The following is a 16,829-nucleotide window of genomic DNA, read 5'->3' as shown; positions in this document are numbered from 1 at the left end:
CTTTTTAACTCAAACTTTCACAAAAAAACACTCAACTAGTTACAACTACTATATATGATCCCCTCACTCTCTTGCTATGTCTAAATCTAAACGCAGATTCCATGAACAAAGCTTCTTTCCCTGAACTGCTCGTTTGTGAAACACTATTCCGCTCGCCTGCTTCCCTGTTGAATACAACATAGTAGCCTTCAAATCTAATGTAAACAAATTCTTGTTGAGCCTTCCCCATAAATAATCAAATTCTGTCCAATTTACACCATTAACGATTACTAAACTAATACCTTACATTCATTGACCCTTATTCTCGAGTGGCCTTCAGTCCTTGCTAAGTAGTTACTCCCAAGTAAAAAAAAAAAAACAAAAAAAAACACAGCACAAAGCTGGATACCCCACCAGACTAGATAAATTCTTGTCCAAGAGGCAAGACCAAGAGACCACAATAACACTGTATATATAGACTACTATATAGGCCACTTATAACATATTTAAATGGTCAGTTGGCAAGAGGAAAATTGTGGTCTTACCTTTTATTAACTTAGTGTTTTAGAGGTAAAGGTGAACTTCAATGAAATATTCGAATATGTAGAAATCTCATTTAAAGATCAAGTGTTGATTAACCCTTCCCCCCCCCCCCTCCAAAAAAAAGGGGGCCAACTTGATTTGAGAACTTCGACTGAAATAAAATGCAACACGGAGAAATGTAGGATCTTCTGTCCTTGTGTTTTTTACACATTGCCCTTTTGTGCGTTTCCGTTTTTCATCTTGTCTTTTTAGTTTTTGTAGGTTTTCAGTGTAAAATCATTTATTTTAGTTGTCAAGGTTTCCATTTTGATCTAATGAATCGAAAGCGTTACAATGTAAGTCTTGTATTCGTCGGGTTAAAAAGCGTGTGCTCCTAATTTCAACTTAATCAAACCGACCTGTTTGCTATCTTTATATAGCCAGGATTTCGTACTGTTCGTTAAATTTTAAACAAATAAAAGGAAACCGTCTCAAATTCACACTTCCTATATATGTGAACTTTCATTTTTTTTTTCTTTTTCTTTTTTCAAAATGCCATTTTTTAAACACTCAATGTTAACTGAGCAGGGCTCAAATAATGATTGCTACAGATTTTTTAAAATTAAAATTTGAGACGTTGTTTGATCTTCATGAGAAAAATCAAATTGCGTTATATCGTTTTTGTGTTTCATTTATATGCAATGTTATTTTTCTTTTTTTTTTTTGCAATTACTTTTTTGTAATTGTTTTTGTAATTTTTGTTTTTATATTTGTTTTTGTTTTGTTTTTGTTTTGTTTGTATTTGCGTTTTTTTTTAATTAATTTTTATTTGATTTTTGCATTTAATATATGTTTTGGCCCCCCCCCCCGAAATTTAAATTTTAGAAAATGGGAACATTGTTTAGCAGTGTCTCCGTTGTTTTTTCACTACTTAAGCCAATTTATATACCACTAGCTGAACCCCATCTGTGTTGACCGGGAATCTGTTTTTTTATTTTCTTTTTTGTTTCACATTTTTAATTGTGTGTGTGTGTGTGTGTGTGTGTGTGTGTGTGTGTGTGTGTGTGTGTGTAATATATATATATATATATATATATGACTATATATTAAACCCTTAAAATTATGAATTGGATATCAGAAATGCCAAATAAGCAAGCAAAGTGCATTGTACTGCTGATTACACGACGAATGCAGGAGGGGAAAATTGGCGGTTATGTGTGAGATAAAGAGGGAGAGGAGTGAATGTTAATGAAACTCGAAATTGGATTTAAAAATTCTTTCAGTTTGGGAAAAGCATGGTGGGGTGGGTCATCCTGAATTGCAACTTTTTATTTTATGTTATCACTCTTCGCCTGAACAATGCCAGACATGCTTGCTAAAACCAAATAATTAAGAAAAAAAATAATAAATAAAATAAAGTGATAAAAATTTCCCTCTAAAATTCAAGTTTGAAATTGTTGCTCCTGACCAACGTTGCATTTCAGTAATTTAAAAACGAACAAAGATTAAAAAAAAAAAAAAATAAATAAAACATTTATTTTATTTTTTTCTTAAATGCATTTTAACACTTAAGTAACGTTTTATGGTTAAGAAGTCAAGTTTTGGCAGCACTCGTAACAAACGTGTTAATGGAACCACTTGAAATGGCGTAAAGAGGTTCAGCGACTTTTAAGCATTCGAATTTACCGATTTCTATCGAACACGTTCGAATTGAAAATTTGTATTAAACGATTTTCCGTAAAACTCTGGAATATATCGGGAAGAAATTAATGTTGAAAGTTGGACAATATGATGAACATTTTTATAGAAACTGCAATAACATTTGGTTAATGGGAATAAAGACATAAACAAAAAGAAAAAAATTATATAGATCCGGTAATGTTTTTTCTCATTTTTTTGAACCGTAATTACTTATGAAGGCCTAAAACGCACTCTGTCTTTCTGTCGAGCCATCTCTCTCCCTCTCTCTTTCTGTCTAGCCATCTCTCTATCCCTCTCTCTTTCTGTCTAGCCATCTCTCTCTCCCCCTCTCTTTCTGTCTAGCCATCTCTCTCTCCCCCTCTCTTTCTGTCTAGCCATCTCTCTCTCCCCCTCTCTTTCTGTCTAGCTATCTCTCTCTCCCCCTCTCTTTCTGTCTAGCCATCTCTCTCTCCCTCTCTCTTTCTGTCTAGCCATCTCTCTCTCCCTCTCTCTTTCTGTCTAGCCATCTCTCTCTCCCTCTCTCTTTCTGTCTAGCCATCTCTCTCTCCCTCTCTCTTTCTGTCTAGCCATCTCTCTCCCCCTCTCTCTTTCTGTCTAGCAATCTCTCTCTCCCTCTCTCTTTCTGTCAAGCCATCTCTCTCTCCCTCTCTCTTTCTGTCAAGCCATCTCTCTCTCCCTCTCTCTTTCTGTCAAGCCATCTCTCTCTCCCCCTCTCTTTCTGTCAAGCCATCTCTCTCTCCCCCTCTCTTTCTGTCTAGCCATCTCTCTCTCCCCCTCTCTTTCTGTCTAGCCATCTCTCTCTCCCCCTCTCTTTCTGTCTAGCCATCTCTCTCTCCCCCTCTCTTTCTGTCTAGCCATCTCTCTCTCCCCCTCTCTTTCTGTCTAGCCATCTCTCTCTCCCCCTCTCTTTCTGTCTAGCCATCTCTCTCTTTCTGTCTAGCCATCTCTCTCTTTCTGTCTAGCCATCTCTCTCTTTCTGTCTAGCCATCTCTCTCTTTCTGTCTAGCCATCTCTCTCTTTCTGTCTAGCCATCTCTCTCTTTCTGTCTAGCCATCTCTCTCTTTCTGTCTAGCCATCTCTCTCTTTCTGTCTAGCCATCTCTCTCTTTCTGTCTAGCCATCTCTCTCTTTCTGTCTAGCCATCTCTCTCTCTTTCTGTCTAGCCATCTCTCTCTCTTTCTGTCTAGCCATCTCTCTCTCTTTCTGTCTAGCCATCTCTCTCTCTCTTTCTGTCTAGCCATCTCTCTCTCTTTCTGTCTAGCCATCTCTCTCTCTTTCTGTCTAGCCATCTCTCTCTCTTTCTGTCTAGCCATCTCTCTCTCTTTCTGTCTAGCCATCTCTCTCTCTTTCTGTCTAGCCATCTCTCTCTCTTTCTGTCTAGCCATCTCTCTCTCTTTCTGTCTAGCCATCTCTCTCACTTTCTGTCTAGCCATCTCTCTCACTTTCTGTCTAGCCATCTCTCTCCGTTTCATTCTCTCTCTCTCTTCATCTGCCTCTCTGTTTCAGTCTCCCTCTATCTTCATCTGCCTCTCTGTTTCAGTCTCTCTCTCTCTTCATCTGCCTCTCTGTTTCAGTCTCTCTCTCTCTTCATCTGCCTCTCTGTTTCAGTCTCTCTCTCTCTTCATCTTCCTCTCTGTTTCAGTCTCTCTCTCTCCGTTTCAGTCTCCTTTTCTCTCTCTGCATATGTGCTCTTCGTGTCTCTCACATTTGCTTTTGTTCATACTCTCTTAAAATAAATACTGTAAAATTGCACCACACATACATTATTTAGTTGGTTGTATTTATCCAATCATACTTTATTAACACGAAGAACAATCCCCATTTCATTGTTTTTTTTTTTGGGGGGGGGGTCAACATTATAAAAAGTAAATAAATATTTTTAACTTCAGTCGCCTTTTGAAGGAATTGCAGACCATCGACAAAAATATAGGAAAAGAACATTTGAAAATGAAAAGAATGAGAAACGGGAGCAGAACTTTTAATACTTGCGTATCATCGAACTATTTTTGAAACTGGCGGCAACAATAAAGATGGTCTGCTGAATTGCAGTAATTTCTATGGCTTTCTCATTCTTGTGTCATCGTCTTAACTTGAATTGTGATTTCGATACAGAACGAATGACTCAAAATTTCGTGGATTCCTGCCCTTCTTTTACCGAATGACTCAAGATTTTGCATGAGCATTATAGGCTGCAGACTATTCTTTCGGTTGGACAAGTAATGAGGATGGAATGCTTTTAATACTTCTTTAAAGATCTCTACCTTAAGTGTTGACTTTTACAGAGTTTTTTTTCTTTGTCTTTTTTCTTTGTTTTCCGCTTTCCTTTTTCTTTGTTGTTTCTTTCCTTTCCTTTTTTCTTTTTCGTTGTCGTTTTTTTTTGTTTCATTTTCTTTTTTTCTTTCTCTTGTCTCTCGATCTCTCTTGCCTTTCGATCTTTTTTGGTTTTTTCTCTCTTTCTTGTTTCTCTCTTTCTTGTTTCTCTCTTTCTTGTTTCTCTCTTCTTCTCTCCGTTTTCTTTCTCTTTTCTCCGTTTTCTTTCTCTCTCTCTCCTCATTTTCTTTCTCTCTCTCCTCATTTTCTTTCTCTCTCCTCATTTTCTTTCTCTCTCCTCATTTTCTTTCTCTCTCTCCTCATTTTCTTTCTCTCTCTCCTCATTTTCTTTCTCTCTCTCCTCATTTTCTTTCTCTCTCTCCTCATTTTCTTTCTCTCTCTCCTCATTTTCTTTCTCTCTCTCCTCATTTTCTTTCTCTCTCTCCTCATTTTCTTTCTCTCTCTCCTCATTTTCTTTCTCTCTCTCCTCATTTTCTTTCTCTCTCTCCTCATTTTCATTCTCTCTCTCCTCATTTTCATTCTCTCTCTCCTCATTTTCTTTCTCTCTCTCCTCATTTTCTTTCTCTCTCTCCTCATTTTCTTTCTCTCTCTCCTCATTTTCTTTCTCTCTCTCCTCATTTTCTTTCTCTCTCTCCTCATTTTCTTTCTCTCTCTCCTCATTTTCTCTCTCTCCTCATTTTCTCTCTCTCCTCATTTTCTCTCTCTCCTCATTTTCTCTCTCTCCTCATTTTCTCTTTCTCCTCATTTTCTCTTTCTCTCTCTCATTTTCTTTCTCTCTCTCATTTTCTTTCTCTCTCTCCTCATTTTCTCTTTCTCTCTCTCCCAATTTTCTCTTTCTCTCTCTCCCAATTTTCTCTTTCTCTTTCTCCTCATTTTCTCTTTCTCTCTCTCCTCATTTTCTCTTTCTCTCTCTCCTCATTTTCTCTTTCTCTCTCTCCTCATTTTCTCTTTCTCTCTCTCCTCGTTTTCTTTCTCTCTCTCCTCGTTTTCTTTCTCTCTCTCCTCGTTTTCATTCTCTCTCTCCTCGTTTTCTTTCTCTCTCTCCTCGTTTTCATTCTCTCTCTCCTCGTTTTCTTTCTCTCTCTCCTCGTTTTCATTCTCTCTCTCCTCGTTTTCTTTCTCTCTCTCCTCGTTTTCTCTTTCTCTCTCTCTCCTCGTTTTCTCTTTCTCTCTCTCTCCTCGTTTTCTCTTTCTCTCTCTCTCCTCGTTTTCTCTTTCTCTCTCTCTCCTCGTTTTTTCTTTCTCTCTCTCTCCTCGTTTTCTCTTTCTCTCTCTCTCCTCGTTTTCTCTTTCTCTCTCTCTCCTCGTTTTCTCTTTCTCTCTCTCTCCTCGTTTTCTCTTTCTCTCTCTCTCCTCGTTTTCTCTTTCTCTCTCTCTCCTCGTTTTCTCTTTCTCTCTCTCTCCTCGTTTTCTCTTTCTCTCTCTCTCCTCGTTTTCTCTTTCTCTCTCTCTCCTCGTTTTCTCTTTCTCTCTCTCTTCTCGTTTTCTCTTTCTCTCTCTCTCCTCGTTTTCTCTTTCTCTCTCTCTCCTCGTTTTCTCTTTCTCTCTCTCTCCTCGTTTTCTCTTTCTCTCTCTCTCCTCGTTTTCTCTTTCTCTCTCTCTCCTCGTTTTCTCTTTCTCTCTCTCTCCTCGTTTTCTCTTTCTCTCTCTCTCCTCGTTTTCTCTTTCTCTCTCTCTCCTCGTTTTCTCTTTCTCTCTCTCTCCTCGTTTTCTCTTTCTCTCTCTCTCCTCGTTTTCTCTTTCTCTCTCTCTCCTCGTTTTCTCTTTCTCTCTCTCTCTCCTCGTTTTCTCTTTCTCTCTCTCTCTCCTCGTTTTCTCTTTCTCTCTCTCTCCTCGTTTTCTCTTTCTCTCTCTCTCCTCGTTTTCTCTTTCTCTCTCTCTCCTCGTTTTCTCTTTCTCTCTCTCTCTCCTCGTTTTCTCTTTCTCTCTCTCTCTCCTCGTTTTCTCTTTCTCTCTCTCTCTCCTCGTTTTCTCTTTCTCTCTCTCTCTCCTCGTTTTCTCTTTCTCTCTCTCTCTCCTCGTTTTCTCTTTCTCTCTCTCTCTCCTCGTTTTCTCTTGCTCTCTCTCTCTCCTCGTTTTCTCTTGCTCTCTCTCTCTCTCCTCGTTTTCTCTTGCTCTCTCTCTCTCTCCTCGTTTTCTCTTGCTCTCTCTCTCTCTCCTCGTTTTCTCTTTCTCTCTCTCTCTCCTCGTTTTCTCTTGCTCTCTTTCTCCTCGTTTTCTCTTTCTCTCTCTCTCTCTCCTCGTTTTCTCTTTCTCTCTCTCTCCTCGTTTTCTCTTTCTCTCTCTCTCTCCTCGTTTTCTCTTTTTCTCTCTCTCTCCTCGTTTTCTCTTTCTCTCTCTCTCCTCGTTTTCTCTTTCTCTCTCTCTCTCCTCGTTTTCTCTTTCTCTCTCTCTCTCCTCGTTTTCTCTTTCTCTCTCTCTCTCCTCGTTTTCTCTTTCTCTCTCTCTCCTCGTTTTCTCTTTCTCTCTCTCTCTCCTCGTTTTCTCTTTCTCTCTCTCTCTCCTCGTTTTCTCTTTCTCTCTCTCTCTCCTCGTTTTCTCTTGCTCTCTCTCTCTCTCCTCGTTTTCTCTTGCTCTCTCTCTCTCTCCTCGTTTTCTCTTGCTCTCTCTCTCTCTCCTCGTTTTCTCTTGCTCTCTCTCTCTCTCCTCGTTTTCTCTTGCTCTCTCTCTCTCTCCTCGTTTTCTCTTGCTCTCTCTCTCTCTCCTCGTTTTCTCTTGCTCTCTCTCTCTCTCCTCGTTTTCTCTTGCTCTCTCTCTCTCTCCTCGTTTTCTCTTGCTCTCTCTCTCTCTCCTCGTTTTCTCTTGCTCTCTCTCTCTCTCCTCGTTTTCTCTTGCTCTCTCTCTCTCTCCTCGTTTTCTCTTGCTCTCTCTCTCTCTCCTCGTTTTCTCTTGCTCTCTCTCTCTCTCCTCGTTTTCTCTTGCTCTCTCTCTCTCTCCTCGTTTTCTCTTGCTCTCTCTCTCTCCTCGTTTTCTCTTTCTCTCTCTCTCTCCTCGTTTTCTCTTTCTCTCTCTCTCTCCTCGTTTTCTCTTTCTCTCTCTCTCTCCTCGTTTTCTCTTTCTCTCTCTCTCTCCTCGTTTTCTCTTTCTCTCTCTCTCTCCTCGTTTTCTCTTTCTCTCTCTCTCTCCTCGTTTTCTCTTTCTCTCTCTCTCTCCTCGTTTTCTCTTTCTCTCTCTCTCTCTCCTCGTTTTCTCTTTCTCTCTCTCTCTCCTCGTTTTCTCTTTCTCTCTCTCTCCCCTGATGTTCTCTCTCTCTCTCCCCTGATGTTCTCTCTCTCTCCCCCCTGATGTTCTCTCTCTCTCTCTCCCCCCTGATGTTCTCTCTCTCTCTCTCTCCCCTGATGTTCTCTCTCTCTCTCTCTCTCCCCTGATGTTCTCTCTCTCTCTCTCTCTCCCCTGATGTTCTCTCTCTCTCTCTCTCTCCCCTGATGTTCTCTCTCTCTCTCTCTCTCTCCTGATGTTCTCTCTCTCTCTCTCTCCCCTGATGTTCTCTCTCTCTCTCTCTCCCCTGATGTTCTCTCTCTCTCTCTCTCCCCTGATGTTCTCTCTCTCTCTCTCTCCCCTGATGTTCTCTCTCTCTCTCTCTCCCCTGATGTTCTCTCTCTCTCTCTCTCTCCCCTGATGTTCTCTCTCTCTCTCTCTCTCCCCCCTGATGTTCTCTCTCTCTCTCTCTCCCCTGATGTTCTCTCTCTCTCCCCTGATGTTCTCTCTCTCTCCCCTGATGTTCTCTCTCTCTCTCTCCCCTGATGTTCTCTCTCTCTCTCTCCCCTGATGTTCTCTCTCTCTCTCTCTCCCCTGATGTTCTCTCTCTCTCTCTCTCCCCTGATGTTCTCTCTCTCTCTCTCTCCCCTGATGTTCTCTCTCTCTCTCTCTCCCCTGATGTTCTCTCTCTCTCTCTCTCCCCTGATGTTCTCTCTCTCTCTCTCTCCCTCCCCTGATGTTCTCTCTCTCTCTCTCTCCCCTGATGTTCTCTCTCTCTCTCTCTCCCCTGATGTTCTCTCTCTCCCCTGATGTTCTCTCTCTCTCTCTCTCTCTCTCCCCTGATGTTCTCTCTCTCTCTCTCTCCCCTGATGTTCTCTCTCTCTCTCTCTCCCCTGATGTTCTCTCTCTCTCTCTCTCTCCCCTGATGTTCTCTCTCTCTCTCTCTCTCCCCTGATGTTCTCTCTCTCTCTCTCCCCTGATGTTCTCTCTCTCTCTCTCCCCTGATGTTCTCTCTCTCTCTCTCTCCCCTGATGTTCTCTCTCTCTCTCTCTCTCCCCTGATGTTCTCTCTCTCTCTCCCCCCTGATGTTCTCTCTCTCTCTCTCCCCCCTGATGTTCTCTCTCTCCCCCCTGATGTTCTCTCTCTCCCCCCTGATGTTCTCTCTCTCCCCCCTGATGTTCTCTCTCTCCCCCCTGATGTTCTCTCTCTCCCCCCTGATGTTCTCTCTCTCCCCCCTGATGTTCTCTCTCTCTCTCCCCCCTGATGTTCTCTCTCTCTCTCCCCCCTGATGTTCTCTCTCTCTCTCCCCCCTGATGTTCTCTCTCTCTCCCCCCTGATGTTCTCTCTCTCTCTCTCCCCTGATGTTCTCTCTCTCTCTCTCTCCCCTGATGTTCTCTCTCTCTCTCTCTCCCCTGATGTTCTCTCTCTCTCTCTCTCCCCTGATGTTCTCTCTCTCTCTCTCTCCCCTGATGTTCTCTCTCTCTCTCTCCCCTGATGTTCTCTCTCTCTCTCTCTCCCCTGATGTTCTCTCTCTCTCTCTCTCCCCTGATGTTCTCTCTCTCTCTCTCTCCCCTGATGTTCTCTCTCTCTCTCTCTCTCCCCTGATGTTCTCTCTCTCTCTCTCTCCCCTGATGTTCTCTCTCTCTCTCTCTCCCCTGATGTTCTCTCTCTCTCTCTCCCCTGATGTTCTCTCTCTCTCTCCCCTGATGTTCTCTCTCTCTCTCTCTCCCCTGATGTTCTCTCTCTCTCTCTCCCCTGATGTTCTCTCTCTCTCTCTCCCCTTATGTTCTCTCTCTCTCTCTCTCTCCCCTTATGTTCTCTCTCTCTCTCTCTCTCCCCTTATGTTCTCTCTCTCTCTCTCTCTCCCCTTATGTTCTCTCTCTCTCTCTCTCTCTCCCCTTATGTTCTCTCTCTCTCTCTCTCTCTCCCCTTATGTTCTCTCTCTCTCTCTCTCCCCTTATGTTCTCTCTCTCTCTCTCTCCCCTTATGTTCTCTCTCTCTCTCTCTCCCCTTATGTTCTCTCTCTCTCTCTCTCCCCTTATGTTCTCTCTCTCTCTCTCTCCTGATGTTCTCTCTCTATTTAATACAAGACACACATCCTCCTCTGTCTTTTTTATGTATAAGGTAAAGTTAGATTTCTCCTTATTTCATTAACCAGAACAACTTAACAAAAGATTGCTAAAAACATTTCTTTTGTTATTTTGTTTTGCCATAGTTTAATCCATGTTCTGAAGAAAAGCAATTTATATTTCTAATTTTTCTATTTTTATATTCAGTTCCGTTTGGTATTGTTTTTTCTGGGTCATTAATAGAGGGAGGCAAAGAACTCCTTACACTCGTATACTGTGCCTGCTACTCATTGCATTAAAAATGTTTCCTATATTGCATCATATTCAAACTTTTCCAACATCATTAGCACAATTGTTGTTCGGCTTTTATAAATACGTTTTGTTTTGTTTGTGATGAAACCACATTTTCCTACATAAAATCAGACCTTCATTAATTTGTTTTCATGTCTTCCTGTGTACATTTTTTTATCCTCTTCACGTGAATCTTGTTGAACTTGGAAATTTTGTATAGATTCCCAAGTTTGATAAATATTTTAGTTTATAAAAATGTATCTGAAAAAAAGTTGGATGTTCCATTATCCTAAAATGTGAGAATAATATTCAAGATGTCTTAATAATTCAAATAATATAGTTTTTTTTGTTTTTGTTTTTTTTTTTCTTTAGTAGCGGGGAGCTTTAAATTGACAACTTTATTTATTTTCTTTAATTGTTGGCAACTATCGGTTGTTTTGAGTTCAGCTTGGTTTAGCAATTCATCATCAAGACACTGACACCCGAACAGTGTTTGCAAATGATGCAATCAATTTACTGAGAGGAACATTGGATGCAAGAATAATTTCTCAAAATGGACCTGTTAACTGGCTACTTCGTTCTTGCTATTAAATCCAATTAGATTATTTTCTCTGGGAATATGTGTAGTTCCAGGTCTATACTGATAAGCCAGACACAATAGACCACCTAGAAGACAACATTCACTACATTATTGCTGAAATACAGTTGAATTTAATGCAAAGAGTTTGTAAAACTTGGACCTCTAGATTATGCCATTTACATGCAAGCCCACATGCCAGAAATTGTATTTAAATTATAAATACCAAAAATTAATCTTTGGAATTGACTACATATTTGTATAATAAAAATATTTTTGTGTGATTTATTTTAAAGTTCGTCTGTTTAATCACCCTATATAAAATGTTTTAACAAACAAAAAGAATTAAAATATGGAAATTGTGATACAATTATCAATTTTTATCATTTGATCTATAATTTTTTTTTTTTTCTTTTTTTTTTTTTTCAGAATTGGTTGACAAATGTATTGGTTCACGGATTCATATCATTATGAAGAATGACAAAGAAATTGTCGGTTCCTTACAGGGATTTGATGATTTTGTCAGTATCCTTATTTTATTTATTTAAAAAAATTTTTTTTTTTTTTTTTTTTTTGAATGGCAATTTGTAGATTGAAATTGTGCAACTACGGCCAAGTGTAAGAAAATTAATCTCCTTTCAATTATTTTTCATCAAATATAGAAAGTAATTTTGTGGATTTTTTAACGTCATAGTAATGAGTTTTTCCAAGAGTAAATCCTCCTGTTTTTTTTAACTAAAAAAAAGTTGAAAAACTATGAAGACAGGACTGTTACTATTAAAATAAGCCACCTTTTGTGCTCCAGAATTTATTTTTCTGCAGAGTTACCACTATTCTCAATGAACTTTTAACATGAATTCAATGATGCATCTCTTCCATGACATGACTTACTTTTTTATACTCTCACACTATCAATATCTGTAACAGAGAAATGAAACTTTCAGATGATGAAGGCATGATTTCACTCATCATACCAAAGCAATCTGCAAATCCCCTCTTATTCATTCGGGCAGAATAAAAAAAAAAAAAAAAAAAAAAAAAATCCCCCCCCTTATAAATAGCAACCTATCTAACGTCGATACTTGATTCAAAGTAGCTAATTTTTTTTTTTTTTTTTTTTTTTTTTTTACAAAGGCATCACCACATTATCAAGGCCCAGAGGCCACTCAAGGATAAGGGTTAAAGAGTGTACAGTAGAAATTGGTCAATATAGTAATCATTAGTAATGAAAATTTGGTAAATTTAATAACTTATATGGAACGGCTCATCAAGAACTTATTTACTTTAGACTTGAACACAACCATATTGTAGTCAGCCGGAAAGCAGGAAAACGGAAGACAATTCCACAGGCGTGCAGTTCTAAGAAAGAAGCTTTGTTCATGGAATCTACGTTTAGGTTTAGGCACAGATAAAGAGTGGGGGAAATTATTGATAGTGTTTACAGCTAGACGTGTGTTTCTTGTGAAAGTTTGGCGAGGGGGGACCATAGATTGAAGCTCAGTTGAACACTTTCCATGAAAATAACGATACATCAGAGACAAACTCGCAACATCTCTTCTGTGAGATAGAGGTTGCAAGGAGGAGAAAAGGACATCTCCTACGAGGCTACGAAGTCTATTTTGAACTCTATCAAGGCAGGACAAGTCCTTTCTAGCAGCTCCTGCCCAGATGTGACAACAGTATTCCATCCTTGGACGTACCTGGCTCTTATATAGATAGAGAATTGATTGACATGAATATATTTCCTTTCCCCTCAGTCTATTTTTGAAAATACCTGTTCTGTGTAAGGAAATATTTTGTGTGATTACTTTGTTTCTTTAATTACAATCAACAAAAAATATTTCCCTTGGAAATATTTAAAATATTTATATATTAAAGGATTAAATGGTTTTAAAGCTTTTCACATCCAGCAATTTTATGGATAGTGATTGGTTCAATTAATTTAATGATCAATCAATACCATGATATTTAACTTTAAAAAGCAGCAAAAACTGTCCTCTCATGACGAATTCGGGTCTACGCATGCGCTAATGACGTCTTAACCGGATTTACTTTAAAGATTTGAAAAAGCGACACAATTTCGGCGATGTCGTCTTAGCTCAGTTGTTTAGAGCGCAGCCTCATTATCTAAAGGTTTTGGGTTCGAATCGTGGTGTGGGATGTCTTTTTTATTTTTCAATTTTTAAAATTTTAATATTGAAGCAGGGTTATTTAAGCCATTTTTCAGGTGTTTTCCAGATTTTTTAACGTTTGTTTTTCTGTTTTTTTAACACCCACCCCCACCCTCTCGCCCGACCACACACACCCCGGGGTTATTTAAGCCATTTTTTTTTTTTTCAGATTTTTTAAAGAAGTTTTAACGTTCGTTTTTCTGTTTTCATTTTCGCGTTTTCTTTTTTTAACATCACGTTACGTTAGTTTTTTTGTGTTTTTCTTCGAATTTTTTTTTTTTTTTTTTTTTTTTTAAGTTTTAAAATATTTACTTCGCTTATTCTTATGTTCTTATGTTTTGAGATTAACACCCCGCCCGAGCACACACACCGAAAAACATCCGGGCAACGCCGGGCCCCCCCCCCCAGTCTATAATATAAACCTCACCTATCTGTTTAAGCGTATGTATGTCTGCCTAAAACTTTCGACAGAGGCAACGGATTTTCACGAGATCATTATTATTTTGAAGCTCGACCCTTCGGATGACAAGACAAATATCGAAAAAGTAGCTAAAAACATTAATTCCTTCACCCTCAACTGGGCACTTTTGCACAGGGAGGGGTCACTTTTTTGCCGATATTTTCAAAAGTTATCCCCTCTTTTCAATTATCTAGCCTTTATTTAAACCTACATCACTTCCAGTTTGGCGATGGGTGTAACAGCAAAGACGTCACGTTTTTTTTTTTGTTTTTTTTTTCCATGTTCTTTTCCTCCTTCGTGGTACAGGTTCGAGCCTGCCTACCTACTACCACTTTTTTGTTTTTACTCAGTGCACACCTCCCAGCACCCGGGCAACGCCGGGCACCCAGGCTAGTTTATAATAAGTAAAAGTACAAAAAATAATTTATAAGTGCCAGGTTATAAGTGCCAACTAGTTTATTATATTTTTACTGGTTGATATGGCGCAAAATAAATCGGTGAAAACAACTTTTTATGACATAATCGCATTTTTAAAATATTCGTTCATTTCTAGTTACATGAATGATAATTTAGAAAAATCAATTTGGAGATATATATATATATATATATATATATATATATATATATATATATAAGGGTTTGTTGCATTTCAATCTAAAGCAGAACTCTTCAGAAAAGGTTGAATTATGCTAATTTATCTAATAGAGAGAACAACCGTAGATGTTCAAATGGACTGTAAAAATATTACGAAATCATTTCGCTTGCAACATAGACATTATTTCTCTTCTTTGAAGGTGTTCCCGTTAGTTTTGATCATGGCTACGTTTGGCAAAGATATTTTTATCAATTAATCAATCAAGATTCTTGAATTGATCATTATTGAATTGTTATCATGAAGACATTTTTACCCTCTCGTTAAAAATGAGCCATTTTATGATTGATGATTGCACTATCTTCCGTTATTGTTGATTTGGCCAATATCAGTGCTATTTTCTCTTTTTGTGTGTGAGTTTCTTTTCCAACGTACAGTGTATGTGTGTCTCTCTCTCAATTTCCATGTGTGTGTGTATATATATATATATATATATATATATATATATATATATATATATATATATATCTGTCTAAACAATATGGCTGACGAGAGCCTAACATTATTTACCATTAACTGGTCCCCCTTATGTTAGGCTTGAAACCGATGGTACCAATGTTTTCTGACCTTCTATACAGTTTTTAATAAATAAATATTAATTTCTTATATTGCAATTTTTTCTTTGTAATCGAATGCTTTGATGGAATTCTTTCCCCAAACCAGTGAACAAATATATATATATATAAAGCTTGACGGACTCCAGTCTATGGTCCCCACTTGCCAAACTTTCACAAAAAAAAGCACTCAACTAGTCACAACCATTATAAACGATTTCCCCTCACTCTTTATCTATGCCTAAATCTAAACGCAGATTCCATGAACAAAGCTTCTTTTCCAGAACTACCTGCCTGTGAAACATTGTTCCGCTATCCTGCTTCCCGGTTGAATACAACATGGTAGCCTTCAAATCCAATGTAAACAAGTTCTTGTTGAACCGTCCCCATAAATAATCAAATTGTTCTCAATTTACACCATTAACAATTACTACACTACCTACTTACAGTCATTAACCCTTACTCTTGAGTGGCTTTTGGGCCTTGATAAGTGGTGACTCCCAAGTAAAAATAAAATATATCAGTCTTAATCTGTATTCGCATGTATGTGTGTGCGTGTCTAAATATATATTGGTCTTTATCTCTATCCGCTTGTGTGTATGTCTCCGTATTGCTCTTGATACCATTTTCCCCCTCTCTTTATCTCTTAACCTTTCATTTCTCTTCAGAATTGGTAAATAAACTGATCATTTTATTTAAATATTCCTTCATTTTCTCTCTGACACCTAACATGCGTCGTTTGCTAGCTAAAGCCAAAACTTGAGTCACTTTTACGCTTCACTTTTTTTGTTCTCGATTAGTGTAGGAGAAATCCTTCATGACTGGGACAATTTTTCTTTTTGCTCCGATCAAGAGTGTCCCTTTTTGGAGAGCTGGATTTTCCCCACTTTAAAAGCCGACCCTGTGTCCAACTCTACCCTCGTGGGGAGGCTAGTAAATGGCAACATTTTAACAGCTTGAACATGTATTCATTAACCTTTCAAATCTTTTTTTTCTTTCTTTTACAAATTGTCTTCTGTTTGTTGATCGAGTTAAAACTTATTCCTTATCTATTTAATATTCTGCTAGTTCCCTTAGTTTATATGTTACATTTTTTTTTTTTTTTTTTTTTTTTGAGGGAAAAAAAGGCCAAATTCACAAATTTTGGTTTTAAAAAGGTCAATCTGGCAACCCTGGATAAGAATGAGTTACCTCCCTTTGATGTAGCCTCATTTTCGAATATAATAATATATGATCATTATTATAATTGCATGATAAAAGAACTAGTAATTTCAATGTGCAGTGGTTCTTCATCAAAGAAAGAAGCTAGTGAAACGTTAAATAAAAGGGAACATTCAAAAGAAACTGAGCACAAAAGAAAAACATTTTTCTGCTGGACTGAAGGAGTAAATTAAAGATTGTTTCTTACAATATGATTTTATTATTTGTATTGAACTATGTAGCACAATATTACTTTCTGAATATTTATTAGTACCTATCAATTTATTTCATTTGGGTCAGTTTTATATTTAAAATACAATGGACATTATTTTTATAGAAACATTAAAAATTTGTATTTGCTGCATGTTTTTCTGTCAAAAAAACAAAATTTTTGTGTTAATCCAGAAAAATATCACCTTTTGTCCAAACGTATTTGTTGATTAAATATATTTCTTATTCTGTGGAATTTCCACACATCCTGCTATTTTTTTTTTTTAATAATTTAAAAAAAATATTAAAAAATATTTCTTTTAATGTTACTCTTGAAAAGATGTGATTGTTTATTTATTTTCCTAAGAATAATTAATAAAAACTGGGTGAAGACAACTACTTGCCCCCCCCCTTCAATATATTGACATGTATTTTTGATTATATTCTTTCTGCCTACATGCAAATCTATTTCCTATTGATTCTTTAAATATCTTCTCCCAGACATAGCACTAAATGGTTTCAGACATTCCTGAACAAAATATTTGCCTCTAACCAACCACACTACCCCCAAGTCTTTCTCAACCCTTTGTTCCCCTATTTTTTTCTCCTCTACTAATTCCCAACCCTATCAGCTACTCTATCTCTGATTATTCGATGATATCGACATAGAAACTGAGTCATGTGGTATAAGAGAGGTTATCACATGGCCATATATTACAGTTCATATTTACATAAAGGTATCAAAAGAAGAATATATAGATGCTTCATACCTTTTCTTTATCCAGAGTTCTTCTTTCGCTGCTGGGCTCTGTGATGGACCATGCAACGACCAACACCATTACCGATTGAGACACCTGTTTTTTCTTTTGTGAAACGACAAAACAGCACTTTATATTTTTAAAATATAAATTTATT

The 16,829-nt window shown here is 37.9% G+C and overlaps 1 protein-coding gene across 1 annotated transcript in view; it reads left to right on the top strand.

The window, feature by feature from the left end:
• The window catches only part of LOC145248296 (U6 snRNA-associated Sm-like protein LSm5), a 166,070-nt gene that overhangs the window by 82,878 nt on the left and 66,363 nt on the right, over window positions 1–16,829 (top strand). Inside the window, exon 2 of the mRNA XM_080110174.1 lies at window positions 11,097–11,192. Within this exon, the coding sequence (XP_079966300.1) occupies window positions 11,097–11,192 (96 nt within the window). The remainder of the gene's footprint in view (window positions 1–11,096; window positions 11,193–16,829) is intronic.

This window comes from Euprymna scolopes, chromosome 26 (genome assembly GCF_053919585.1).
Source record: "Euprymna scolopes isolate OS-2025 chromosome 26, ASM5391958v1, whole genome shotgun sequence".
NCBI lineage: Eukaryota > Metazoa > Mollusca > Cephalopoda > Sepiida > Sepiolidae > Euprymna > Euprymna scolopes.
The sequence above is the reverse complement of the archived record's forward strand: the minus strand, read 5'-3'. Positions and strand labels throughout refer to the sequence as shown.